Source organism: Pelodiscus sinensis, chromosome 4, assembly GCF_049634645.1.
Source record: "Pelodiscus sinensis isolate JC-2024 chromosome 4, ASM4963464v1, whole genome shotgun sequence".
NCBI classification, from domain to species: Eukaryota; Metazoa; Chordata; order Testudines; family Trionychidae; genus Pelodiscus; species Pelodiscus sinensis.
In genome coordinates this window covers 114,684,753-114,707,316 of record NC_134714.1, presented here as the reverse complement: position 1 = coordinate 114,707,316, position 22,564 = coordinate 114,684,753, and the positions used below count along the sequence as shown (strand labels likewise).

Here is a 22,564-nt window from a genome sequence, read left to right as displayed (position 1 = left end):
CAAGACTCACCCGCCTCCCCGCTGTTAGAGTATCCAGCAACTGAAGAGGCACCTGGTCAGCAAGGACCTGTATACACCGCCATGAAGCCATGATTCCAGGGGGCGCCTGATGGGTACCACTAGGGGAAAAACCTTCCGGGGATTGTGTACATGGTGCGCACACACCTAGTTGGAGTGGACAGGAACAATGCAACTTGAAGAACAAAAAGGAAGTAACCATTTTTTTCAGCTGAGGTCTTGCACTGTAAGTTTTAATGCAGCTTGTATCCAATTTGTGGCATGATTGTCTCTTAAGTCCTTACAATCCCACCCGGTTATTACTTGGTTAGTAACCACTGTCTGGCATGCTGCTGTTATCTTGTAATTCCTTTGACTCTTTTTTTTTTCAGTATAGATGGGAATTCCCTCCCAATACCGCGTGAGCCTGTGTAACCAGTTTAGTTAGATTTCCGTCCTCCCCCTTCTCTCTGTACTGTAGACTAACTCAGCATGCATGGGTCCATATTGTACAGGTGCTGCTCCGCTGGACTCTCCTATGCAGAGGCACTGTAAGATCATTGCCATGATTTTCCCACAATGCACTGATGTTAACTCGTTAGGCAAGTACAGTTCAGCCCTGGTTGCAAAGCAGAGAGAAAGCAGTGTGCATGCAAATGGTGTTTGTTGCAAATGGGTCAGATGAGCGTTATACAAGCACAGCTGGTCACATGCCATGTGGTTAGGGTCTACAGGTCCCATTCCAGCATTGTCTTCAATAATACTCAGTGGTCTCACAATAGCGTATCTTGCCTCCTTACTGCACGTCCATGCCATGTTTTTAAATTCAGCTGTCTTGCTATACAATAGTACTTCAAATAGTCTCTAATTTTTCAGACCCCTTTTCTTATGCCATAGCTCATGGGCTCTGGTCCATCTTCATTCTAAGTTTTTCTTAACTATCTTAACAAAAGAGATTTGTTTTTAAAAGGAATCTTCCAAAACGTAATGGGGGAATCTGTCCCAAGCTAATACTTGCAATCTGATCAAAATGAAACATTCCATGTCTGATAGACCAACAAATCAGAGAGACCTGTTTGTCATGAAGTTTTTGTATCTCTGATTGGCTCAAGAGGTAAGTGAAAGTATCAGATTATCTAGTCCACTTTTGAATGGTCTCCAGCTGCAAGAGCCAGAACTTCAGCTGGTGTACCTTGATGCTCCACCATTTGAGGGTCTTCTAACCCATGAATGTCCTTTCCAGAAAACTTCAGTAATGCAGAGTAGCGGATAGGGCACTGGACAGGAGGACACATTTGTTGTGTTTCCAGCTCTGCAACTGACCCACAACTTGTCCTTGGGCAAGTTGCTTAAATGTTCAGTCTTTCAAAGACCCTGCCTGTGAAATGAAGGTAATGATATTTACCCTCATTTGTGAAGCATGTTTACATCTACAAGTAAAGAGCATTCTGTAGATCAGGATGGGCAATAGTTTTTGAAGTGGCCCCAGGCAGCCTCGGAAGGCCTCAGGCAGAAGGGGCAGGGCCAGAACATTTCCCTGCTTTCCCACCCACAGACCCTGATTAGTCTTTGCCCACCCCAGAGAGAGCCGTCAGCTGTTCTGAACAGCTGGTGATTCCCTCTAGGTACCGGTGCCCCTGGCGGTGGGAGGAGACTTTGTATGCTCCCCCTGCTGCCAGGTCAATCAGGGCCTGAGGAAGGGGAGCACATGAAGTCTCTCGCTCCCTGCCCCTGCCCTGCAAGGGAGCGCCGCGGTTAGAGTCAACTGTCAGCTGAGCAGCAGCTGGTGGTTGACTTTAAGTGCTGAGCTCCTTGCAGGGCAGGAGGAGACTTCACGTTCTCCCCCCTTCCCCAAGCCCTGATTGGCCTAGAGGGTAGGAGGAGTGGGCAGAGACTCCTCCCACCCTGCCCCTGCCCTGCAAGGAGTGCACAGCCCTTAGAAGCGCTATGTGCTCCTGGCAGGGTGGGAGGAGACTTTGCACACTCCTCCCCCCCACCTACAGGCCAATCAGGGCTTGAAGGCCCAGGGGGCATGTGAGGTCTCCCACCCTGCCAGGAGAGCATGGCGCTTCTAAGCACCGCACGCTCCTTGCAGGGTGGGGGCACAGGGTAGGAGGAGATTTTGCGCACTCCCCCTTTCCCCAGGTCCTGATTGGCCTGGGGGCGGAAGGGGGGGAGTGGCAGGGCCTCCGTGGGCCAGATCAACTTGCTTAGCGGACCAGATCTGGCCTGCAGCGGCCTTTTTGCCCACTCCGATGTAGATTTTCTCAATCTCTCTTTGAAGAAATCCTTCCACTGGCTTCACTGGGCTTTGGATCATGGGCTGTGTCTAGACTGGCCAGTTTTTCCGGAAAATCAGCCACTTTTCCGGAAAAACTTGCCAGCTGTCTACACTGGCCGCTTGAATTTCCGCAAGAACACTGACGATCTCATGTAAGAAATCAGTGCTTCTTGCAGAAATACTATTCTGCTCCCGTTCAGGCAAAAGTCCCTTTTGCGCAAAGCTTTTGCGCAAAAGGGCCAGTGTAGACAGCTCAGATTTGTTTTCCGCAAAAAATCCCCGATTGTGAAAATGGCGATCGGGGCTTTTTTGCGGAAAAGCGCGTCTAGATTGGCACGGACGCTTTTCTGCAAAAAGTGCTTTTGCGGAAAAGCGCCCGTGCCAATCTAGACGCTCTGTTCCGAAAATGCTTTTAACGGAAAATTTTTCCATTAAAAGCATTTCCGGAAAATCATGCCAATCTAGACGCAGCTATGATGTCTAACAGCAGGGGTAAGTTGGGTTGTTTTAACTTTTTTTTAAATACCGCGTAGAACTTATTTTTCAATATATCTGTGCCCAGTAAGGCAACACACACCATTTAATAGCACAGGATATTGGAAAGAGCTGTACAGCTATAAAACAAAGCTCAGTGACAAGGGGAAAGGGGGAGAATTGAGGTTTGGGCAACGGAAGAGTGAAATAAGATCAGAGAATGAGAAGAGGGTTCTGGAATGCAGTGTCTTAAAGGCAAGGAAAACAAAGAATTATTTCACTGGGAGATGAAAGGCCAGTGGATATGACCAAAACTGGAATTGCTGAGGTCTGACAATTAGGTGAAAGTAGCATGAGTAGCTTTAATGGAAGAAAGCCAGGGATCAATCCGGAAGTTGTTCTACATGATTATACATGATGATGTATAATTATGCGTGGTTATGCCAGCATAAATCCAAATGAGAGCTTCTGATAATGAAGCCACCTCCATGCTACTCAGCAAGTGTCAGGCAGGTTTCCTAAAACCTATAATATGGTACAACCGGCATAAAGAGCTGATCACTGTAGGCTGTTTGATCAAGGACTCTGCAGGCCTGTAGGAACACACAGCCCTTCTCAGCCAGGCAGGCCAACCAACAAGGTGGGGTAAAGTAAATGGGGCAGTTGCCTCAGGGCCTAGTGATTCAAAAGGAGCAGCTGCAGCTGGAGCCCTGGCCCTTAAAATCGCTGTCTGAGCACCGCATGGCATGCTCCAAGCACTCTGAGGGCTGGCTGTGGGAAAGGGGGGGTGCTAGCAGGCCCCAGCCCTTCCACTTGAGCCCTCGCCCCTTCCAGGAACGACGCTCCCCCCACCTTGCCCAGGGGCCTGGCAAGTCTGTCAGCACTGTAAAATGGTTCTGATTTCAGAGTGCTCTCATCACAGAAAAGATGTGAATAAAACCTCCTCCAGAATACATGTACTGAGCCCATGTCTGTACTAGGAATGCTTTAAAAGTATATTTACTAGGGATGGTAAAATTCATTTATTTTTTGGAAATATGTGACTGCTGAGATGACATGTTTACATATATAGGGGGCAAAGCCGGTGCTCACGCTTTTAAGCTGGCTTCCCATGAGCACTAGCTCCCGCCTCTCCCCCCACTCCCTGCTGCCTCTGATGCAGAGGCAGCTAGGGGGAAGGGAGGCTGCATGCAACTGTGAGGGTTAGCTGAAGAGCCCAGGCTCATCGGTTAACCGTGTGCATGGATACACATTCAGGGCACGTCTATACTTACTGGAAGATCGACACGTTGGAGGCCGATCTTTTGGCATTTGATTTAGTGGGTCTAGTATAGACCCGTAAATCGAACGCTGAGGGACATTCCTGCTGGTGTCTGATATTCCTCCTTTTGTGAGGAGTAAGGGAAGCAAATGGGAGCGTTTGCTTTTTACGTAGCTGGAGTTGCGTACCTTAAACCGACCTTCCGCATCTAGCGTAGGCCTGGTCTTACATCCCTAATATTTACCAGCAAAGAAAAGTGCTTCTGGTGGGTTTGCAGTTTATACCAGCAAAACTGCTTTTGCTGGCATAGCATATTCTCACTCCCTCCCCACCCCATCCAGTAAACTAAGCTTTATTAGTCCAGGCTGGACCTCTCTGATCTGGCCCCCTGAGGGCCTCACTGGTCCTGAACCAGGGAATTTGCCAGACCAGAGAAGGCTCCCTGCAACAGCCCCCAGCCACCGACTCTGCCAGCTAGGGGAGGTAGGAGGGGACTACCTCCAGCCCCTGCTAGGCTCTGTGCTGGTTGCTGGCGCTGCTGCTGCTGCCCCTGCCAGATGTCCACTGGGCCCCAGCAGCCTGTGGTGGTGCGGGCTGCCGCAGGCTGGCTCTGGCCCTCATGGAGCTGCTGGAGGCTGCCAAGGGGTTGGGCTCCAGTCCCAGCCCCACAGCAGCCTGCGGGCTCTGGCCCCATTTCTGCAGCTCTCCGGGTCTCTTGCCCCACACTGCCATGGGTTGCCGGCGCTGGCACCAGCCCTTGCCCCAGTGCTGTGGGCTGCCGAAAGCACAAGCTCCTGCCTTTCAGCAGCCTGCAGGCTCTGGCCCCATTTCCACAAGCTGCCCCAGGGTTCTGGCCCTGGCCCTGGCCCTGCACCGCCATGGCCTGTCACCAGCTCAATTTTGCACTGCCAGGAGCTACCCTGACCCAGTCCCACTGCTTCAGCCCAGCCCCTCTTGGATGGCCCTCCTGCCACAAGTCTAGAGGGGTTCTCTCAGGCCTGTACACAGGGGGGTGCGAAGGGTGCAAAAGCACTCTCCATGGTCCCCCAAGTAAGCATGCTCCAGCTGGCCAGGGGTATGCAGAAGAGGTACACTCGGGAGCCTCTCTCCGCCATGCTCTGTCCGGCCGGGGGAAGGCTGGGGCTGATTTTCCCGCTTACTTGGGGGACCATGTAGGTGCATTCACACCCTTGTGGTCCATATTTACAAAAAATTCACACCCCTCCCCAGAAATTCCTGCGTATGGTACTGTCTCTGATCCAGGAACATCTGTTGCCAGACCTGGGAACAGGTGCAACCTGTAAAAGAGCACTCGTTTGCTGGTGTAACTGTATCTACAGCAGGGGCTTTTGCTGGCACAGCTATGTCTATCTTGGGTTGTGATCCCAACATGCATGGCTATGCCAACACAAGTGTGTAGTATACACCTGGCTCCCATGAGAAGTTTTGCTGGAAGATGTACGCTTCGTTCTCTTTCGGTCCCGAGGGTCATTTTACACTGCAAACATCGGTAAATGGAGAAAGTGTAGGACAGGATGCTGGAAAGTTTGTAGCATATGATCTGCTCTGAAAATGCTGCATAAGGATTAGGCAAATGAAACACCTGGCGTTACTGGCAAGTAACTGATATCTAAGCACCAGATGTGATTTAAAACTAAGGGGGAAAACAAACTACAGGCAGTCCCCGGGTTACGTACAAGATAGGGACTGTAGGTTTGTTCTTAAGTTGAATTTGTATGTAAGTTGGAACTGGTACATATTGTAGGGGAAACTCTAGCCAAACATTTCTCCAGAGCTCAGTTTTATTCTCCCACACCTCACTTCCCTCAGTCCTTTATTCTCAAGCTGAGGTGTCTGCTGAGAAAAGCTGCTCCGCGTCTCCCTGGTCTGCTGGGGGGGGGGGGAGAGCGCTAGCTTCGCGTCTCCCTGGTCTGCTGGGGGGAAGCAGCTAGTGCGGGGTTGCCTCACCCCGTTTGTAAGTAGGGATCCGATGTAAGTCGGATCCATGTAACCCGGGGACTGCCTGTACAGACATTTTTTTAAAAACACACAAGGCTCAATAAGATATGAAGCAATCTGATCTCTGGACTAAATTTATCTTTTCTCGTCAAACAAACTATGTCTAGTTGCAAAGCCTTGGGAGGCAACAAGTTGCTACTGGATTATTTGAGAGACTGTCTGTGGGAGGAAAGATCTGCATTATGTGTATTCTGTCCCTCCAGCTTTCTCTTCTGAGCAACACACAGATGATTGAAGGACTGGCTTTTTAATTATAGCCAGGTAAGCCTGGGGAAAATCTAAAGATGAAAGAGGTTTTAAGACCACAAACAGCAAGTTCTTCAGTTTTCCCGGTCTGAAGAATTTAAGGCAATAAAAGAAAATGAATGACAGCCTGGTACTTGCAAACTAGAATGTATTAGGAATTCTTTCAGGCAAGAGGCTATGATCAGCCATTTGGGGCTCACCATGGGTACCTTGTCACCACCATGTTCCTCTCAGTCTCTCAAAAGTCAGGTTGTAGCTTCAAATCCAGAGGTGCTTGTAACAGAAAATTGTGACCAGCTGACAAAATAAAATAAAAAGTAGGTGTTACCTACTTAACTCTAAGGCCATGTCTACACTCATGGCTTCCTCCACGCTTAGCCTCGTTTGCATATTTCTCGCGCAAGAAGCCGCGAGTGTAGACATAGCCTAAGGGTTTTGTTATACTTAACTCTAAGGGTCTTTGTTGCCCTGTGTCTGCTGGCTTGGTTTGTGAAAGAGTCACGTGTACATCCAGTCTTTTCTAAATGACGTGGCGCCTGCTCTGCTGAACTTCTGTAGAGTGCAGATGAATGAAATATGAGATTGTACAGTTCTCACCGAGGCGCCCCATAAAATAAATGGGGAGAGGATCGGCACCTAAGAATGCCATACACCAAAAAGCTAGCACACTAGTCGGGGAATGGCCAAAGAGAGCCAATGGGAAATGGCAACAAGAAGGGTACCTAAGTCTGGGCTGCAGGTAAGGGCCTCTAGCTGCATAGTGATCCATGAATGGGAAGCCCTCTCCTGCAATCAGGTGGCTTGTGAGAATGCACAGAGGCGCCTGCCTTGCTCCATACGAAACGGCCACAGGACGTGGTGATGACTGTGCTCTCCTTATTTCTTTGCCCAGGCGTTGGAACACTCAGCTGGGATGTAGAGCCCCAGGTTCAATTCCTTGCCTCTGCTGGTTAGGTCCTTAGTGTCCCCAGGCTGGTTACTGACAGAGTGTGACATGACCGCTGATTGATGCCCCCTAACCGCTACCTATGGGATACTCTGCGGTAAGGCTCCCTTGGCCTTTCTGGTTGAAGCTGTTCCACTGTGGATAACAGAAGAGTGCCTGGACCAGAGGGACTCGACTCTGGGGGGCGGTGTCTACACAGCGAGCAGCACTGAGTCCAAGAGCCCCAAGCTACAGTCTGAGGCTTACAGAGCTTGTGATACGAGAGAGAGAGAGAGAGAGCGCGTACTAGGGAGACATTCAGACCCTGGATCAGAAGTTCAGGGCTTTAGAGGCAGATGCTGAGGCTACATCTACACTGCAGGCTTTTTGTGCAAGAACAGCCATTCTCGTGAAAAAACTTGCAGAGTGTCTACACTGCGTGCACGTTCTTGCACAAGTAAATTTACAGTACAGCATTGGAAAACAGGGCTTCTTCTGGAAGAGTTATTCCTCTCCCCACGAGGAATGAGCCCTCTTGCGCAAGAGCTTTTCCACAAGTAGGCAGTGTAGACAGGCAACACGAATTTCTTGCGCAAGAAACCCCTATGGCTGAAATGGCCATCAGAGCTTTCTTTCGCAAGAGAGCATCCACACTGCCATGGACGCTCTTGCGCAAAAGCACATCTCTTCCACAAAATCACATGGCAGTGTGGATGTACTCTTGTGGAAGACCTTTTGCACAAGAACTCTTGCACAAAACTGTTCTTGTGCAAGAAGCCTGCAGTGTAGACGTAGCCTGAATGTCTACTCAGCTATTTTTAGCACTGGTCCGTAGCACAGCGAGCCCAAGTCTGTAGTCCTGTGCTGAGACACGCTGTCGCAGGGAGCAGCTTGCTGGCTCCACTTTCCTTGAGTCCCACTGGTCTAGAGAGTCATTCCCTCTCTCGCCCAATGACTGTTCTAACTGTGGATAAATATTTAAATTGCAAATGGAACCTGGAGATTAAAGAGATTACACTGCTTAAATGTATGTGTTGGGAATTTCTAGGTCAGTATTTCCACCGGAGCTTCAGTGGTTTGTCTTTTTTTTTTTTTTTTTAAAGATCAAGCATGTTTCTCTTGTGGCATGTGTATATAGCCATGGGCGGCTCTTTTTATTTCACTTGCAAACTATTTCCTTCCTCTTTTGTCCACTGATGACAGACCAGATTTCTGCAAGGTCTCTTTTCACAGTACTTCAAAGGACGAAGGCCAGCACCATATGGGTGAGAATAAGCCCAAGCTAGACAGCCAAGGGCATGCCCTTTGAAACAGAGGCTGCATGTGAGGAAGGATCTCAGAACAGGAAGATAGAAATAATACGTTCCACACTGCTGCATTTTTAGTGCCATCAAGGCTTTTCATGGAGACTTAAGGGCCAAATTTTAAAATGAGCTTCAACCCAGCCTCTCAAGCTGTACCCTCTGTTTTTGCAGTGACTGTGTTTTCAAAACTATGGGTGCAGATAACCACAAACCTCTCCACCCAAAAAAGTCTGCACAAGCAAATGATTGCTGTGCACATAAATCAGATGACTTCTGTGTGCACAAGCAAACTGCAGGCATGAATTTACCTAGAAATTGAGAATACATAGGGACTGGTAATGCTGAACTTTAGAGCATGGGAGGATTCTCGGGGCTGACATGGGTGTCCGTCCATAAGCCAAATCCTTAGCTGATATAAACTGGTGTAGCTGTCACTGAATTAAAGGAAGCTACTGCTGTTGCCACCAGCTGAGGAGCTAACCCGTTCGTTTTAGAGAGTGAGAGGCTCGTCATTAGTCTGCAAATCAGGAGGACAGACTTTTCCCCCAGTTGCAAGGTGGATCAAGTCAGTGCCCTAGCCAATGACTGGAAATACCCTCCCACACACCAGCTCTGATGGCCATGTCACAAGTCTCCATGCTGCTCGTGTCTAATGCAAGAGATGGATTGGCAATGGGAGCATGGGAGACTGCCTAGGAAAAAGCACGTAAGCAAGGACGGGGGTGGGGGTAGGGGTGGTAAGGTTGTTAAACCAGTGCAGTTTGTAAGCAATCTGAGGATATGAGGCGACATCTGTTCTGTGCTGAAGTGGAATGGTGTTTGCGTTTAAGTCATCCAGAGTGTGCAATTTGGACAATCTGGGGCTTGAAGTGCTGCTTTGAACAACACTAGCCCTCCCCTGCTGCTTTACAACAGTGGTTAAGATCATTCTCCCCCTTTAGCGGGGGGAAATTGAGGCATAGAGAAGTGACAGCATAGCGTCTGAGGTCAGAAGGGACCATCACATCACCTCGTCCCATCTCCAGCATATCACAGGCCACCACCACACCAAAAACTGGCAAGACTTGTCCAAGGCCACTCAGCAGCAAAGCGGAGACTAGAACCAAGGCATCCCCAGTCCACTGTGCTTCCCAGTAGGCCACACTGCCCCTCTTGTGTAATGTTTGGCACTTTACTGCCAAATGCTTTTATACTGGTACTTCTCTGACCAGGGCCGGATTAAGGCATGGGCAAGCCGGGCAGTTGCCTGGGGTGCCAATCTATGAGGGGCACCTGATGGCAGCTGTGAGGGGCATGCAGCGCCCCTTATAGCTGCCATCAGGCACCGTGCGCCTGGCTTCTGGATCGCGGGCTGCAGTAGCTCCCAGCGGCCACCCTGCAGCGGCCGCCCAGAGTGGGGGCCTCATTAACCCCCGCAGCACCAGCCAGCAGCGCCCATTCCCCCCGTGGCCGCGGGGCCCTGCAAGGCCAGGCTCAGCCCACCCCGGACTGCACACCAGCAGTGGTAGCCAGGCTAGGCTGGGCCGGGCACGTGCATCCTGCTGCCGCCAGCTCCGCGCGCCCTCCCACACACGCCAGGCGGGGCTGGGCATGCGCCCTCCCCCAACCCAGGGCGCAATTAAACTGTCTGCCCAGGGCACTGGAATGGCTCGGTCCGGCCCTGTCTCTGACTACCAGCCTGTATTTGAAAACCCACAGCACCACCCCTCAGATCTCAGGCCTACAGGCAAGGGCTCGTGCGATAGTGCTAAAAACTGCTGTGCCTTCCTGCTCAGGCTACAGCTTAGTCTGTGAACCCCAGACCTGCCCCCAGGCTTCAGAGCCCTCGCTGCAGCCCACATCTCACAGCGCTGTGGGGTGAGCCTGAGTCTGTGGACTCTTTGCCACAGGGCTGTTTTTCCAGTGCAGAGGTCCCCAGGTGTCAAAGGCCAGGCCAGTGAGGTGGTGTGGAGCTTGGGTGTTCTGAGTCTTGCCACTTGAACTGTGATTGCTCTTGAAGGGAGTTGAGTGACTCTCCACAAAAGTGGCGTGGAGCCTCGGTACTTAAGGGTATGTCTGCACTGCAGGTAAACACTCTTGGCTGGCCTGCGTAAGCTGATGTGGGCGCACAGGGCTTCAGCTAGGGGGCTGTGTAATTGTGGGGTAGATATTTGAGCACAGAGTGGGGCCCAGACTTCCAGCGGCCCCAAACGCTTTAAATCACTGCTAGAGCCCCATGTGGCATGCTTCAAGTGGCTCTAAGGCAGGGGTGGGGAACCTTTTTTAGGTCGGGGGGCCACTGACCCACAGGAAGATCAGTTGGGGGGAGGGGAGACACAAGTAAAAACAACAACAAAACCCCCTCACTGACATGGCCCCTGACTGAGGAGAAAGGCCCTCCCCACAGTCCCTTCCCACATCAGAGCCTAAGGAGGCCCAGGCTAGTGGATTCTGTGTGCTCCAGTCCTGCAGTGGGGCAGTGGTGGGGTTCCCTACCTCTGCTCTCAGAGCAAGAGAGGGCGGAGTGGCCCATTCTGGGCAGAAGGCTGGCTGTACATGCCCCACCCTTTACAGGAACACGGAACTGGCTCCCTCCCCACCTTACCCAGAGGCTTGACGTAGCTTTCATCTCCCCTGAGTGGGAAGCTTTGGGACAGTCTTTCAGCCCTTGCTAAGCACATAGCTGCTGTCCCTATGGCAGCAGGAAGAGAGAAACTGAGGCAGGGAATGAGCTGACTTTGTGTGGTGTAACCCAGCTAAATAAAGGTGCCCCCTCCATTCAAATCTGAGAGAATTCAGACGAGCGCTGCATTGTGACAAGGTGAATAGCTCGAATTTCTGATACAGTATTAGAAGCTCACTGTGGCTGAGTCAGTCACACAGAGATCACACGGAGCCAGAGGTGGGGCTCCTCTCCACTCCAGAGGTGGTTACAATACCTGTTGGGTGAGCAGCTGTGACTCAGCACAGTTGGCAGGTCCAATCCAGCCGTGACAGGCCTTCCTGTGTGGCATGCCTTTCCCCTGTGGTTTGATTAGTTAGGCTGGAGAGTTGCAAAAGGCTGATGACCGCACTTTCAAAAAGGCAAGCCTCGAGAAGCATTACTCAGCCACTTCTCCCTCCATGCCTTGTAGCACCATGATCGCCCACTAACCACCTGCCATTACATAGCACGATTTGCAGTTGGCATCGCTCAGCCTCACTAGTGAATCATCCCTATGCCTAAGCCAGTGAGCACTGACCTCATTCCTGGCAAGTCCTATGACAGACCTATAGCAATCAAATAGGGCCCACATGGAAGGGTCTAACCAGATGACCCCCAAAGTAGGTACATAGGTTCCTAATGGAAGCCACAATTTTAGTTTGCTCAGTGGTGCTGACTTGGGAGAATTCCCAGCCACCTGATAGTTCTGCTCCTACCTTAGCTAACTCACCCAGCTTGGCTGACAATCACCTACCCCATATATTGACACGGCTTTGCACCACAATTACTGCAGACCAACATTAGGGTGTTCCATGGTATTTATTCCATGGCTCACTGCAGCTCCAGTCATCAGCCTCTTCCCTTCCTTCCTGCTGTGATTCTATGCTCACAGATTTTTATAGAAATATATGTTCTGAATATAAATATGCATAATTTAAATATGCTTTATGCAAAATGTGGCATGTATCCTCACATTGAAAAGCTTGAAATCTGCTGAATGTGTATATTCCATTTGTGGAAATGTGTCATTTTTGTATGTGAAGTTAGAAATAAGTGTAAACTTGCATATTAATCTAGGTCTTCTAGTGAAAGCCATTAGCTGTAATTAAGGAACTTAATGGCCTGGTGCTCAAGACAATGATTTGTAAATGGTTTTGGGGTTTTTTTTGTAACCATAAACTGTGGTTGGCCCCACAAAGACCCATGATCATGCTGGAATCCATCTTCAATCGTCTATTTTTCCATTGCCATGGGGAGGATGAAACAAAGAATTCCCACCCAGGAAAAATTCTATTTAAGGGAAAGAAAGCAAACAATGAGGGTCTTCAGCTAGCATTTGAAACTGCCTCCCCTTTCTAAAAGGATACACAAGAACACCTGAAAAAGAAAGGTACTCTGAGGAAAGAGGGAGAGGAGCATTGCTTGGCCCAGATCAGAGAAAAGGACTAGGTCTGGCATGTGAGAGCTGCACCTAAAATAAGGACTAGGATGAGAAATATGATTTGTAACATTTTTTCTTTATGTATTACACTTAGCTGGTGTGTTCTGTGTATTTTACCTTAGTAACTTTGGGTATATCTACACTAGAGCACTAATTCGAACTAACTTAATTCGAATTAGTTAATTTGAACTAAGCTAATTCGAATTAGTGCATCTAGACCTAAAAACTAGTTCGAATTAGCATTTTGCTAATTCGAACTAGCATGTCCACATTGAGTGGACCCTGAACCGAGGTTAAGGATGGCCGGAAGCAGTGCCGGCAGGGCATCAGGTTAGGACTTAGAGCGTGGAGCTGCTGTCTCAGGCTAGCCGAGGGCTGTGCTTAAAGGGACCTGACCCCCATCCCGGACAGACAGTTCTCAGGGGTTCCCCGCTTGCAAAGCAGTCCTGTCTTAGAGTGCCCTGAGTGCCCACACTCGGCACATCACAGCATTCGGCCATCAGCCCGGCTGCACTTGCTGCAGGCTGCCATCCGGAGGGGGGGTCAATCAAGGAGCTTCAGGAGAGCTTCCACCCCGAGAAGCCCACAAAGCCACCCCAGTCCTCCCCATTGGGGGCTCGTACCCCATTCCTCCCTCACCTCCTTCCACTTACCCCTCCCTAGCCCCCCTTCCTGGTGTACAAAATAAAGGACACGTGTGTTCAAAAACAGATACTCTCTTTATTGAACAAAACTCGGGGAAACTGGGAAAAGGAGGTGGGAGAGGGGAAGAGAGGGTGGAAGAGGGGAGGGCAACTAAAATGATCAGGGGTTTGGAACAGATCCCATATGAAGAGAGGCTAAAGAGACTGGGACTTCTCAGCTTAGAAAAGAGGAGACTGAGGGGGGATATGATAGAGGTCTATAAAAGCATGAGTGGTGTGGAGAGGGTGCATAAAGAAAAGTTCTTCATTAGTTCCCATAATAGAAGGACTAGAGGACACCAAATGAAATGAATGGGTGGCACGCTTCAAACTAATAACAGAAAGTTCTTCTTCACAAAGCAGATAGTCAACCTGTGGAACTCCTTGCTGCAGGAGGCTGTGAAAGCTAGAACTAGAACAGAGTTTAAAGAGAAGTTAAATAAAGTCATGGAGGTTGGGTCCATGGAGAGCTATTAGCCAGGGGGTAGAAATGGTGTCCGTGGCCTCCGTTTGTGGAATGCTGGAGATGGATGGCACGAGACAAATGACTTGGTCATTGTTTCAGTCCATCCCCTCCAGGGTCCCTAGTGTTGGCCACTGTCGGTAGACAGGCTACGGGGCTAGATGGACCTTTGGTCTGACCCAGTACAGACATTCTAAGCTCAGGGCTCAGGGTCGGGGGTCTCAGTGGACCACCTTGATTTTCATGCAAACCCTGCTCCCGGGTGGCCAGGTTGGCAGCTATCCTTCCATAGACGGCCACTTTCCTGTCCCTAGTGTGGAGATCGTGGATGAGGTCCACGATCTCCGCACTAGACCAGGCGGGCGCCCGCCTCTTGCGGACCCGGGCAGGCTCCTGGGAGCTGCCAGCCTGGTACCAGGAAGAGGAGGAGGGCTGGGTGGCAGTGGGTAGCTGGTTCATGGCGTGCCAGGTGCAGGGTCTGCTGGCTGGGTGCTGGCAGGCTTGCACCTGGCACGGGCACCGTAGCCAGCCCGTGCCCCTTTAAGGGCTCCGGGGCCCGGAGGAGGGCAGACGAGTTTCCCTGGTGGTGCCCAGAATGGCCACCAGGGAAAGCTGGGGAGGGCTAGCCTCCCACTAATTCGAATTAAGTGGCTACACAGCCCTTAATTCGAACTGCTTAATTCGAACTAGGCATTAGTCCTTGTAGAATGAGGTTTACCTAGTTCGAATTAAGCGCTCCGCTAGTTCGAATTAAGTTCGAACTAGTGGTTTGTATGTGTAGCGCCTATCAAAGTTAATTCGAACTAACGGCTGTTAGTTCAAATTAACTTTGTAGTGTAGACATACCCTTATTTAGATCTGTCTGTCATCACTTGCAATCACTTACATTTTACTTGTTATACTTAATAAAATCATTTATTTATTATCATAATTACCTGGGCGGGGGGATAACAGCTGTGCATATCTCTCTTTCATGGATAAAGCAAGCTAACTTTATGAGCTTGCTCTATGTAAACTTTTATATTGAGTAAGATGGATTTATGTGGGGTTTGGTCTTATCTAGGACTGGGCTTCTTGGTGCAGACAAGTCCCTTTAGCTGAGCCCTCACAGAGCTGAGCTGTTATCTGTGTCTGTGTTATTCTGCTGGGGAGGCTGTTACTCCAATTCTGAGCCTTTGTGGGGGAGACCAGAGCTTCTGGTTCAGCAGCACACGGTGATGGGTTGCAGGACAGGGCCAGTAAGTGGGCTTGGTGATATGATCAGCACATCAGGTGACAATCTCAAGGAGATTTCTGTGACCCAACCTGTCACTCCTGCTATTGGTGACTAGAGTGGATGTAAATATTTTCCCCCTTTCTCCACCTGCCCCTTGCTGATTGGGTAGGGGTATGATAAGTATTTCTGCTCATTCTCTCTTGCTTAACCAACGAACAGAGACCACAGTAGCCACAGACAACTTTTTGTGAGAAAATTGTATATGTTAGCAAGAGAGAGCACAAAGTCATTGGCTGGTGTAAATTGAAGTACAGGCAGTCCCCGGGTTACGTACAAGATAGGGACTGTAGGTTTGTTCTTAAGTTGAATCTGTATGTAAGTCGGAACTGGCGTCCAGATTCAGCCGCTGCTGAAACTGATCAGTTTCAACAGCGGCTGAATCTGGATGCCAGTTCTGACTTACACACAGATTCAACTTAAGAACCCCAGGCATCCCCAAGTCAGCTGCTGCTGAAACTGATCAGCGGCTGATTCCAGGAAGCCCGGGGCAGGGGCTTCCTGTAGTCAGCCACTGGTCAGTTTTAGCAGCGACTGACTTGGGGACGCCTGGGGCAGAGCAGCTGGGGTGCTGCTGGGTTGGTCCAGTAGCGCCGCCGCTCCTCGGTGCTACTGGACCAACCCAGCAGCACCCAAGCTGCTCTGCCCCAGGCGTCCTGATTCAGCCGCTGCTGAAACTGACCAGCAGGGGCTGAATCAGGACGCCTGGGGCAGAGCAGCTGGGGTGCTGCCGGGTTGGTCCAGTAGCGCCCAGAGCGGTGCTACAGGACCAACCGGCAGCGCCCCAGCTGCTGTACCACAGGCGTCCGGAGCAAAGCCGCGGAGCACGGGGGCAGCGGGACAGCCCAGATGCGCCATGGCTGTCCTGCTGCCCTCGGGCTCCGCGGCTTTGCTCTGCTTTGCTCCCCGTCTCCCTGGACTGCAGGCCAGGGAGACAGGGAGCAAAGCAGAGCAAAACCGCAGAGCACACGGGCAGCGGACAGCCCAGACGCGTCTGGGCTGTCCGCTGTCCGCGTGCTCCGCCGCTTTGCTCCCCGTCCCCCTGGTCTGCTGGAGACCAGGGAGACGGGCCCCATTCGTAACTGCGGATCCGACATAAGTCGGATCCGCGTAACTCGGGGACTGCCTGTAGTTGTGCAGGTGTTGATTTACCTGAACTTACATTCTAGATCATGTGCTTTTTTTATCCACCCCCCTACACATAGTTGTTTACTCTCCTTTTCAGTTTTCTGATGGTCTACCCTGGGGTGCCAGTGAATGCTGTGATGCTCCCCAGGCATACCTCAAATTATGAGGCACTTCCGCATCAACCGCCTATGGTGTGAGAAAGTCTTGTCTGCACCTGCTGTGACTCCACTCCCTGAAACCACCTGCCTCAGGCACCACAAACACCACCTTCCAGCCTCCCTGTTGTAGTCTGTCTGCACATATTAGCAATAGGCACTGGGGTCCTCAGAGCATTCCCAATAGTGTCAAGCCCCTAACGCACTGAACACTGTCAGAATTACCAGGCCTGCTGTTCCCAAAGGAACAGCACGTACCAGCTTGTAAGATGTTGCTCCTGTTCATCACTTTGCTTAACACCATAGCTCTTAGGTATGTTACTAGGGAAAGTAAGAATAAGGTATCATCAAAGAACAGAGATTTGAGTGAGAGTGAGTAAGAAGATTGGAAACACATGGCTACATACCTGCTTCCTAGGGACTATAATTTACTAACAAGTTACCATTGTCCAAAGAAACTTATCTCACTCAAAGCTCTCTCCGGTGTTTTCAACCAGGCCTGTGTGAGACCCATCTTCAATGAAAGACACCAGGGTTTCTCCTTGATCCCCCAAACATACTAGAGCAAACCTTTAGGCTGTGTCTACACTGGGCCACTTATTCCGGAAAATCAGCCGCTTTTCCGGAATAAGTTGCGAGCTGTCTACACTGGCCCTTGAATGTCCAGAAAAGCAACGACGCTCTACTGTACAAAATCAGCCGCTATTCCGGAAAAGCTACACTGCTCCCGCTTGGGCATAAGTCCTTATTCCGGAACACTGTTCCGGAAAAGGGCCAGTGTAGACAGCCCAGTAGTCTTTTCCAGAAAAAAGCCCTGATTGCAAAAATGGCGATCGGGGCTCTTTTCCGGAAAAGCGCGTCTACATTGGCCACAGACGTTTTTCCCGAAAAAGGGCTTTTCCGGAAAAGCAGGCTACCAATGTAGACGCTCCTTTTCCGGAAAAACTGAAAACAGAATAGTATTCCGTTTTAAGCAGTTCCGGAAATTCATGCCAATGTAGAGACAGCCTTAATGTGTACGTTGAAATAGGGGGTCTCCCTTCTCTCCCTCACCCCCCACAGTTTGCTTTTCTGTAGTACTAGTCTCTCTCTGCAGCTTTTACAGTCTGTATTATCGTCCGGTTTAGCATTGCAAGAGGAGCCCCATTGTGAACCATGCCATACGTAATTTACATGTAAACAGACAGACAGACAGATTAACATTTCTTGTCTGTCAGAACCTGTTTTTCACCATTGCTGGTGACCAGTCCCTAGACAATGTGTTTAAGGCTGTCATTTTTTGTCTGTACATAACTCCTTACACAATAGCCGTACCCAAGCCCGCCGACAGAGGGGCACAGGGGACAGTTGCCCCAGGACCTGCCAATTGAAAATGTCCTGGGATTCCCAGCTGCCCCTGCTGCTACTGCGGCAGTGACAGCGGCCAGAACCCTGTGCCCTTTAAATCGCCACCGGAGCACTGGGAGGTGAACTCCGGGAGGCAGTGAAGAACTGGCAGTGGGAGGCTAGCCCCAATCCCGCCCCTTCTGCCTGAGGCCCCGCCCCTTCTGGAAGTGCAGGGCCACTGCCCCGCCTTACCCAGGGCCTGGCAATTCCGTGGGCTACCCTGACCATACACGCCTTTTGCAATGATATTGACGACCACTGTGACACTGGTTTTTGTTTGAGACCTCACATGACACTCTTTAATTGATCTAGTAGCAACCAAAATGTATGAGGTCATTCATTATGTGAACACCTGCTGTTTGTCCACAGGATCCCTGCTTCATTCAGTGAAGGCCAGTTATTCCATATTCACACTCAGTGGATGACCCCAGTCTTTATTTACTGCACTTCATCAAACTTAGCACAATAATTCATTGCCTCATGGTCCTGTCTTTGGTGCTTTCACCATAGTATCTGAGCTGCTTCACAAACACAATGTGCTGGCCCTCTGCACAGGGTTCATAAGAATGCATTTCATAATACAGCACTTTGAATCCCAAAGTGTCTTTCATGTCAAAATGCTTTACATACCCTAATGAATTGTGTCTTGCAGCCTCCCACTCAGATAGTGAGGGACGCTTATTCCCGTTATACAGATGGGAAAACTGAGGCACAGGTAGTCAGTAACTCTCCTGAGGTCATGCAGTGTGGCAATGACGGCTGGGAAAATGATACAGAAGTCCCAACTCCCAGGTCTTTGCCTAAAACTTTAACAGCTCTACCCCTATAGTTTGTCCTATATGATATTTTGTATAGTCCTTAACATATGTGTGCATGTGCTCTTTTTCTAGGTTGTCCAGGGTCTGGTAATTGGAAGATTAACTAGTCGCTTTACAGAGAGAACCCTGCTCATGCTGAGTGTCTTTGTCTTCAGTGGAGTGGGCATTGCTATGGTAAGATACTGGGTGGGGTTTTCAAAAGAATCTTAGGTCTGTCTTATCTTGATGTTATCTTTAAATTACGCCGACATAACGATATGGGTGATGTGTGCAATTTATTTCTATATTTTAGCAATATAGCTAGATCGGTCACCTTGGGCAAGAGGGGGTTGTGACCTGGGGCAGAGGACTAAGGTGCAGGAGGGGGTGGAGGGGTTTGGGCTGTGATCTAGGGCAAGAAGGAGTTGTGACCTAGGGCAGGAGACTGGGCTGCAGGAGTTTGGGTTGTGACCTGGGGCAAGGGATTGGGATGAAGGATTTGATAGGAGATATGGGGCTAGAAGGGGGGCAGAGGGTTTGGGTTGTGACCTAGGACAAGAGGAGGCTGTGACATGAGGCAAGGGTTGGGGTGCAGGATCTGGGAGGGAATATGAGGGCAAGAGGAGGCAGAGTGTTTGGATTATGTAGAGTGGGGGGCAGAGGATTGGGGTGCCAGAGGCAGGCTCTGGCCAGGAGACTTACCTGCTTGACTCCCAGCCAGCAGCCTTCTCAAGCAGAGTCCCTGCCTGCCCTGCCCCCGCACTGGCTGCTGGGGCCATGTGTTTTTTGAACAGCTATGAGCTGGAGAGGGTGCTTCGCAAGCTGCCTGTTAACAACAGGCAGCTCCCATTGGCCGGAAGATGGCCTATGGGATTGTGCTGGGGACGGGAGCAGCACACAAAGGGTCTCCTCCCTTCCCCAGGCTTACAGCTGTTCAAACAGCCCTGCAGCAACTTTTCTCAGCAGCATGCAGGGGGCAGGCCTCCTGCATGAGAAAAGGAATAAGTTGTATCATTATAAGAAACATTTACACAAGAGTTTTGTTGGCATCATGCGCCCATCCTTGCTATTTCATACAACTATGCTAGCAAAGCCCCTAGAGTAAAAACAACTGTGCTGACAAAAGAGTGTTTCCATCAGCTTAGCTAATGTCATTTAGAGAGAATACAGTACTGACAGAACTACTGTCTATACTAGCAACTGTGCCAGCACAGGCATACCAGCCAAGGCACTGTAATGTAAATAATGTAGATAAGCCCTAACTGTGCACACACTAGGGTATCTGGTATCACTTTTTTGGTAAGCAAAAACAACAACAAAAACCCACAACACACTTCTCACACACCTAATCCACATAGTTACACCAGTACAAAACCGTGTTTAGAATAAGTCTTGAGTAACATGATAATGTTAAAAATCTTATCCTCAGTTTTTGCTTGGTTATATATCTTGAACTTTTCTGAAAGTCAGTGTAAGTTACAAGAAAAAAAAGCCACACTGTGACAAAAGGTTGCTGGTGGTATTAGAAGAGGTTTTTGGATGGTTGCTTTTAACAATCAAGTTGAATGCCTTCTTGGAATGAAGCAGAGAACAATTTTTGTGCAGCTCCGTCTTGGAGGAAAAGCATAACTATCTGAATGTGGATTGTATCTTTGACAGCCACGTTGTCATAAACAGACAGTATAAGGAACACTGTGTTGACATATTACAGCCTCCAGTAAGTCAAGCAAATGTCCAAAGAACTGCCAAGACTCCAGGGTACGTGAAGGCTTAAATGAAGGCAACAGGGAAAAATGACAGTGGATTCAGGTGTTGACCTTTAGAAATTCACTGCATGGTTTGGTCTTGAGCCCTCTAACTAGCCTTTAAATATTGTGTACATTGCAATAAAATGGCTGTGTTAAAGTGGCAAAAACTACAGGTCCTATTCACATACATGTAACCTTGTATGTGGGCACCTAGATATAAGGAGATATATTAAATCCATGCCAGAGTAAGGAATAGAACCCAGGACTCCTGATCTGCCTACTCTAGCCAGTAGGCAATGTTATGACCCCTATACACATTAGAACACAAAGTGAGGAGCCAGGGAGAGCCGGCATTTTAATCTTGGAAAGTAAACCATGGTTTCATGTGGCAAGTCACTCGATTGGTTCATGCTGACCTGTGCTTCCAAACACAGGCTGCATAAGGAGTGCAAATGCCCTTTTCCCTGCTCATCCCAGATAGAGTAGCCTGTCTCACCATCACTTCCCACCAGCCAGAGAACCGAGGATGAAAATCAGGAGCAAGGGTTCCTGCACAGGGTTGCAAACTGTGCTGCCATGAGTCCAGTGTGCCATTCATCATCATCATCATCATCATCATCATCACACAGCTGTCCTGGAACACAAGTCTAATGGATGAACTGCAATGGCATTGCCTGAGCTGCAGAATCTGAGTGAAGCCAATTACCCTCCTTCATCTTGCTGTCTCAGTAGTGATGGAGCAGATGGACTGGAACATTTTAACATTCCTGTCAGTGCACCAGGCTTTAATTACCTCAGAAGCGTGAGGAATGAGGGAAGGCAGTAATGAGAACCTCAGGAGCCAAGCAAGAACAGCATCTCCCCTGCAGACTCTTTGGTGCATTTGTTGGATTAAGTGCAATGGAAGATACTTGAAACCCATCCAAAGCAGTAGGAATGGGATGCGGGAGCTGATGTGGGCATGTTTTTTAGAAACAATAATGAGAGTGAATAAAAAGGGAGTAATTTAAAGAGCATAATTTAAAAGTTTGCTCTGCATCGATCAGATTGTTGTTGCAGGGCAGCACATATAAGTGCCCCACTTGCTGTGGATTAATGAACCACAGTTGGAAAAAATCCAGCCCAGGGAGGTTCTTACTAACTGGGGGTTGAGGGGAACTTTTCTGTGAATTCACTTCAGAGCTGGCAGTTAGGACATACCCAGGGGGCTTGGGACATCCTGACAGCATGGGCTTGAGAGACAAGGGTCAGGAATGACTTCCTATGACAACTATTCATAGGAAAATACAGCTGCAATCCTTTCCACCAAGGACGGCTTATTAAAAAGCGCTCTGTTCAAGGGGCTGCCAAGAAAACATCACTGTGTGGGGTGGCTTTTCACAGTGGAGGTCTCTAGGGGGGATGAACATTGTTGTGGCAGATTGTTATAGTGTCAGGAGGACGATGGCTGACCCCAACGCTGGGATTACAGATCAGGGTCCTACAGTGTTTCTACTTTAATTCCTTCTCCTTCCCCTCCCAAGAATGAGCATTAAAAGTAGATCAACTTAATTTGTTCCTCCTACTATGTATGTGCTATTGTTGGCCTGCCAATGGGATGCCACGTCTGCAAAACAAAACCCCAAGCCTGTCCTTAAGAGTGGAAGCAAGCAGAGAGTGCCGCTGTTTGGAAAAGAAACCTAAATGCCTCGCTGGGAGGGTTTTGGTATCTGGCACAGGAGATGATCTGTGGACTTTTCATTGCCACAGAAGGTAATTTTGCAGCCAGAGAGGACTCTAGATGTCAGGTGCCTATTACCTGGGATTTGAAATGGGGCAGGCATGAGTCGGCTGTGAGACGTGGGGACTTTGAATAGCTGGGATGGGCTGTCAGTGGTTAGAGGAGACGAGGCTTCTTATTCGCAGGTGAGGGAAGACTTAGGATCTAATGGGGCCTGGGTGGAGATGCAGAATGATTTGGCAGTCACAGTCCGAGGAGTGTTTTCCTCTAAGGAGGACGTGTTTTTGACTTGTCCTGCTCTCTCTCTCCTGGTTCCCATCCATTTGCCTTTGAGCCTGCACCCCCAGCACAACTCTCCCCATCTGAAAATAAATTCCAGCTCTGGCAGCCATGTTCGCGCTGGGGCCTATCAACTCTTATTCCTGAGGGCCACAGCAGCCAGTGCCTGAGGTGGGGGGAGATACTCTACCTAACGCTCCCTCTGCTTTTAACTGTCACTCCACACTTCGGCTGTGTGTGATGAAAGGGCCCAGCCGGTATTTATCATCTAATTTAGGGAGCCATGGTTCCATTCCATCCA

General features: G+C 49.6%; 1 protein-coding gene across 3 annotated transcripts in view; it reads left to right on the top strand.

Moving 5' to 3' along the window:
* SLC67A1 (solute carrier family 67 member 1) overlaps nucleotides 1–22,564 on the top strand; it is a 154,865-nt gene that overhangs the window by 122,001 nt on the left and 10,300 nt on the right. For all 3 annotated transcript variants that reach the window (XM_014579428.3, XM_014579427.3, XM_006134904.4), the window contains exon 9: nucleotides 18,610–18,711. In XM_014579428.3, coding sequence (XP_014434914.2) covers nucleotides 18,610–18,711 — 102 coding nt within the window. The remainder of the gene's footprint in view (nucleotides 1–18,609; nucleotides 18,712–22,564) is intronic.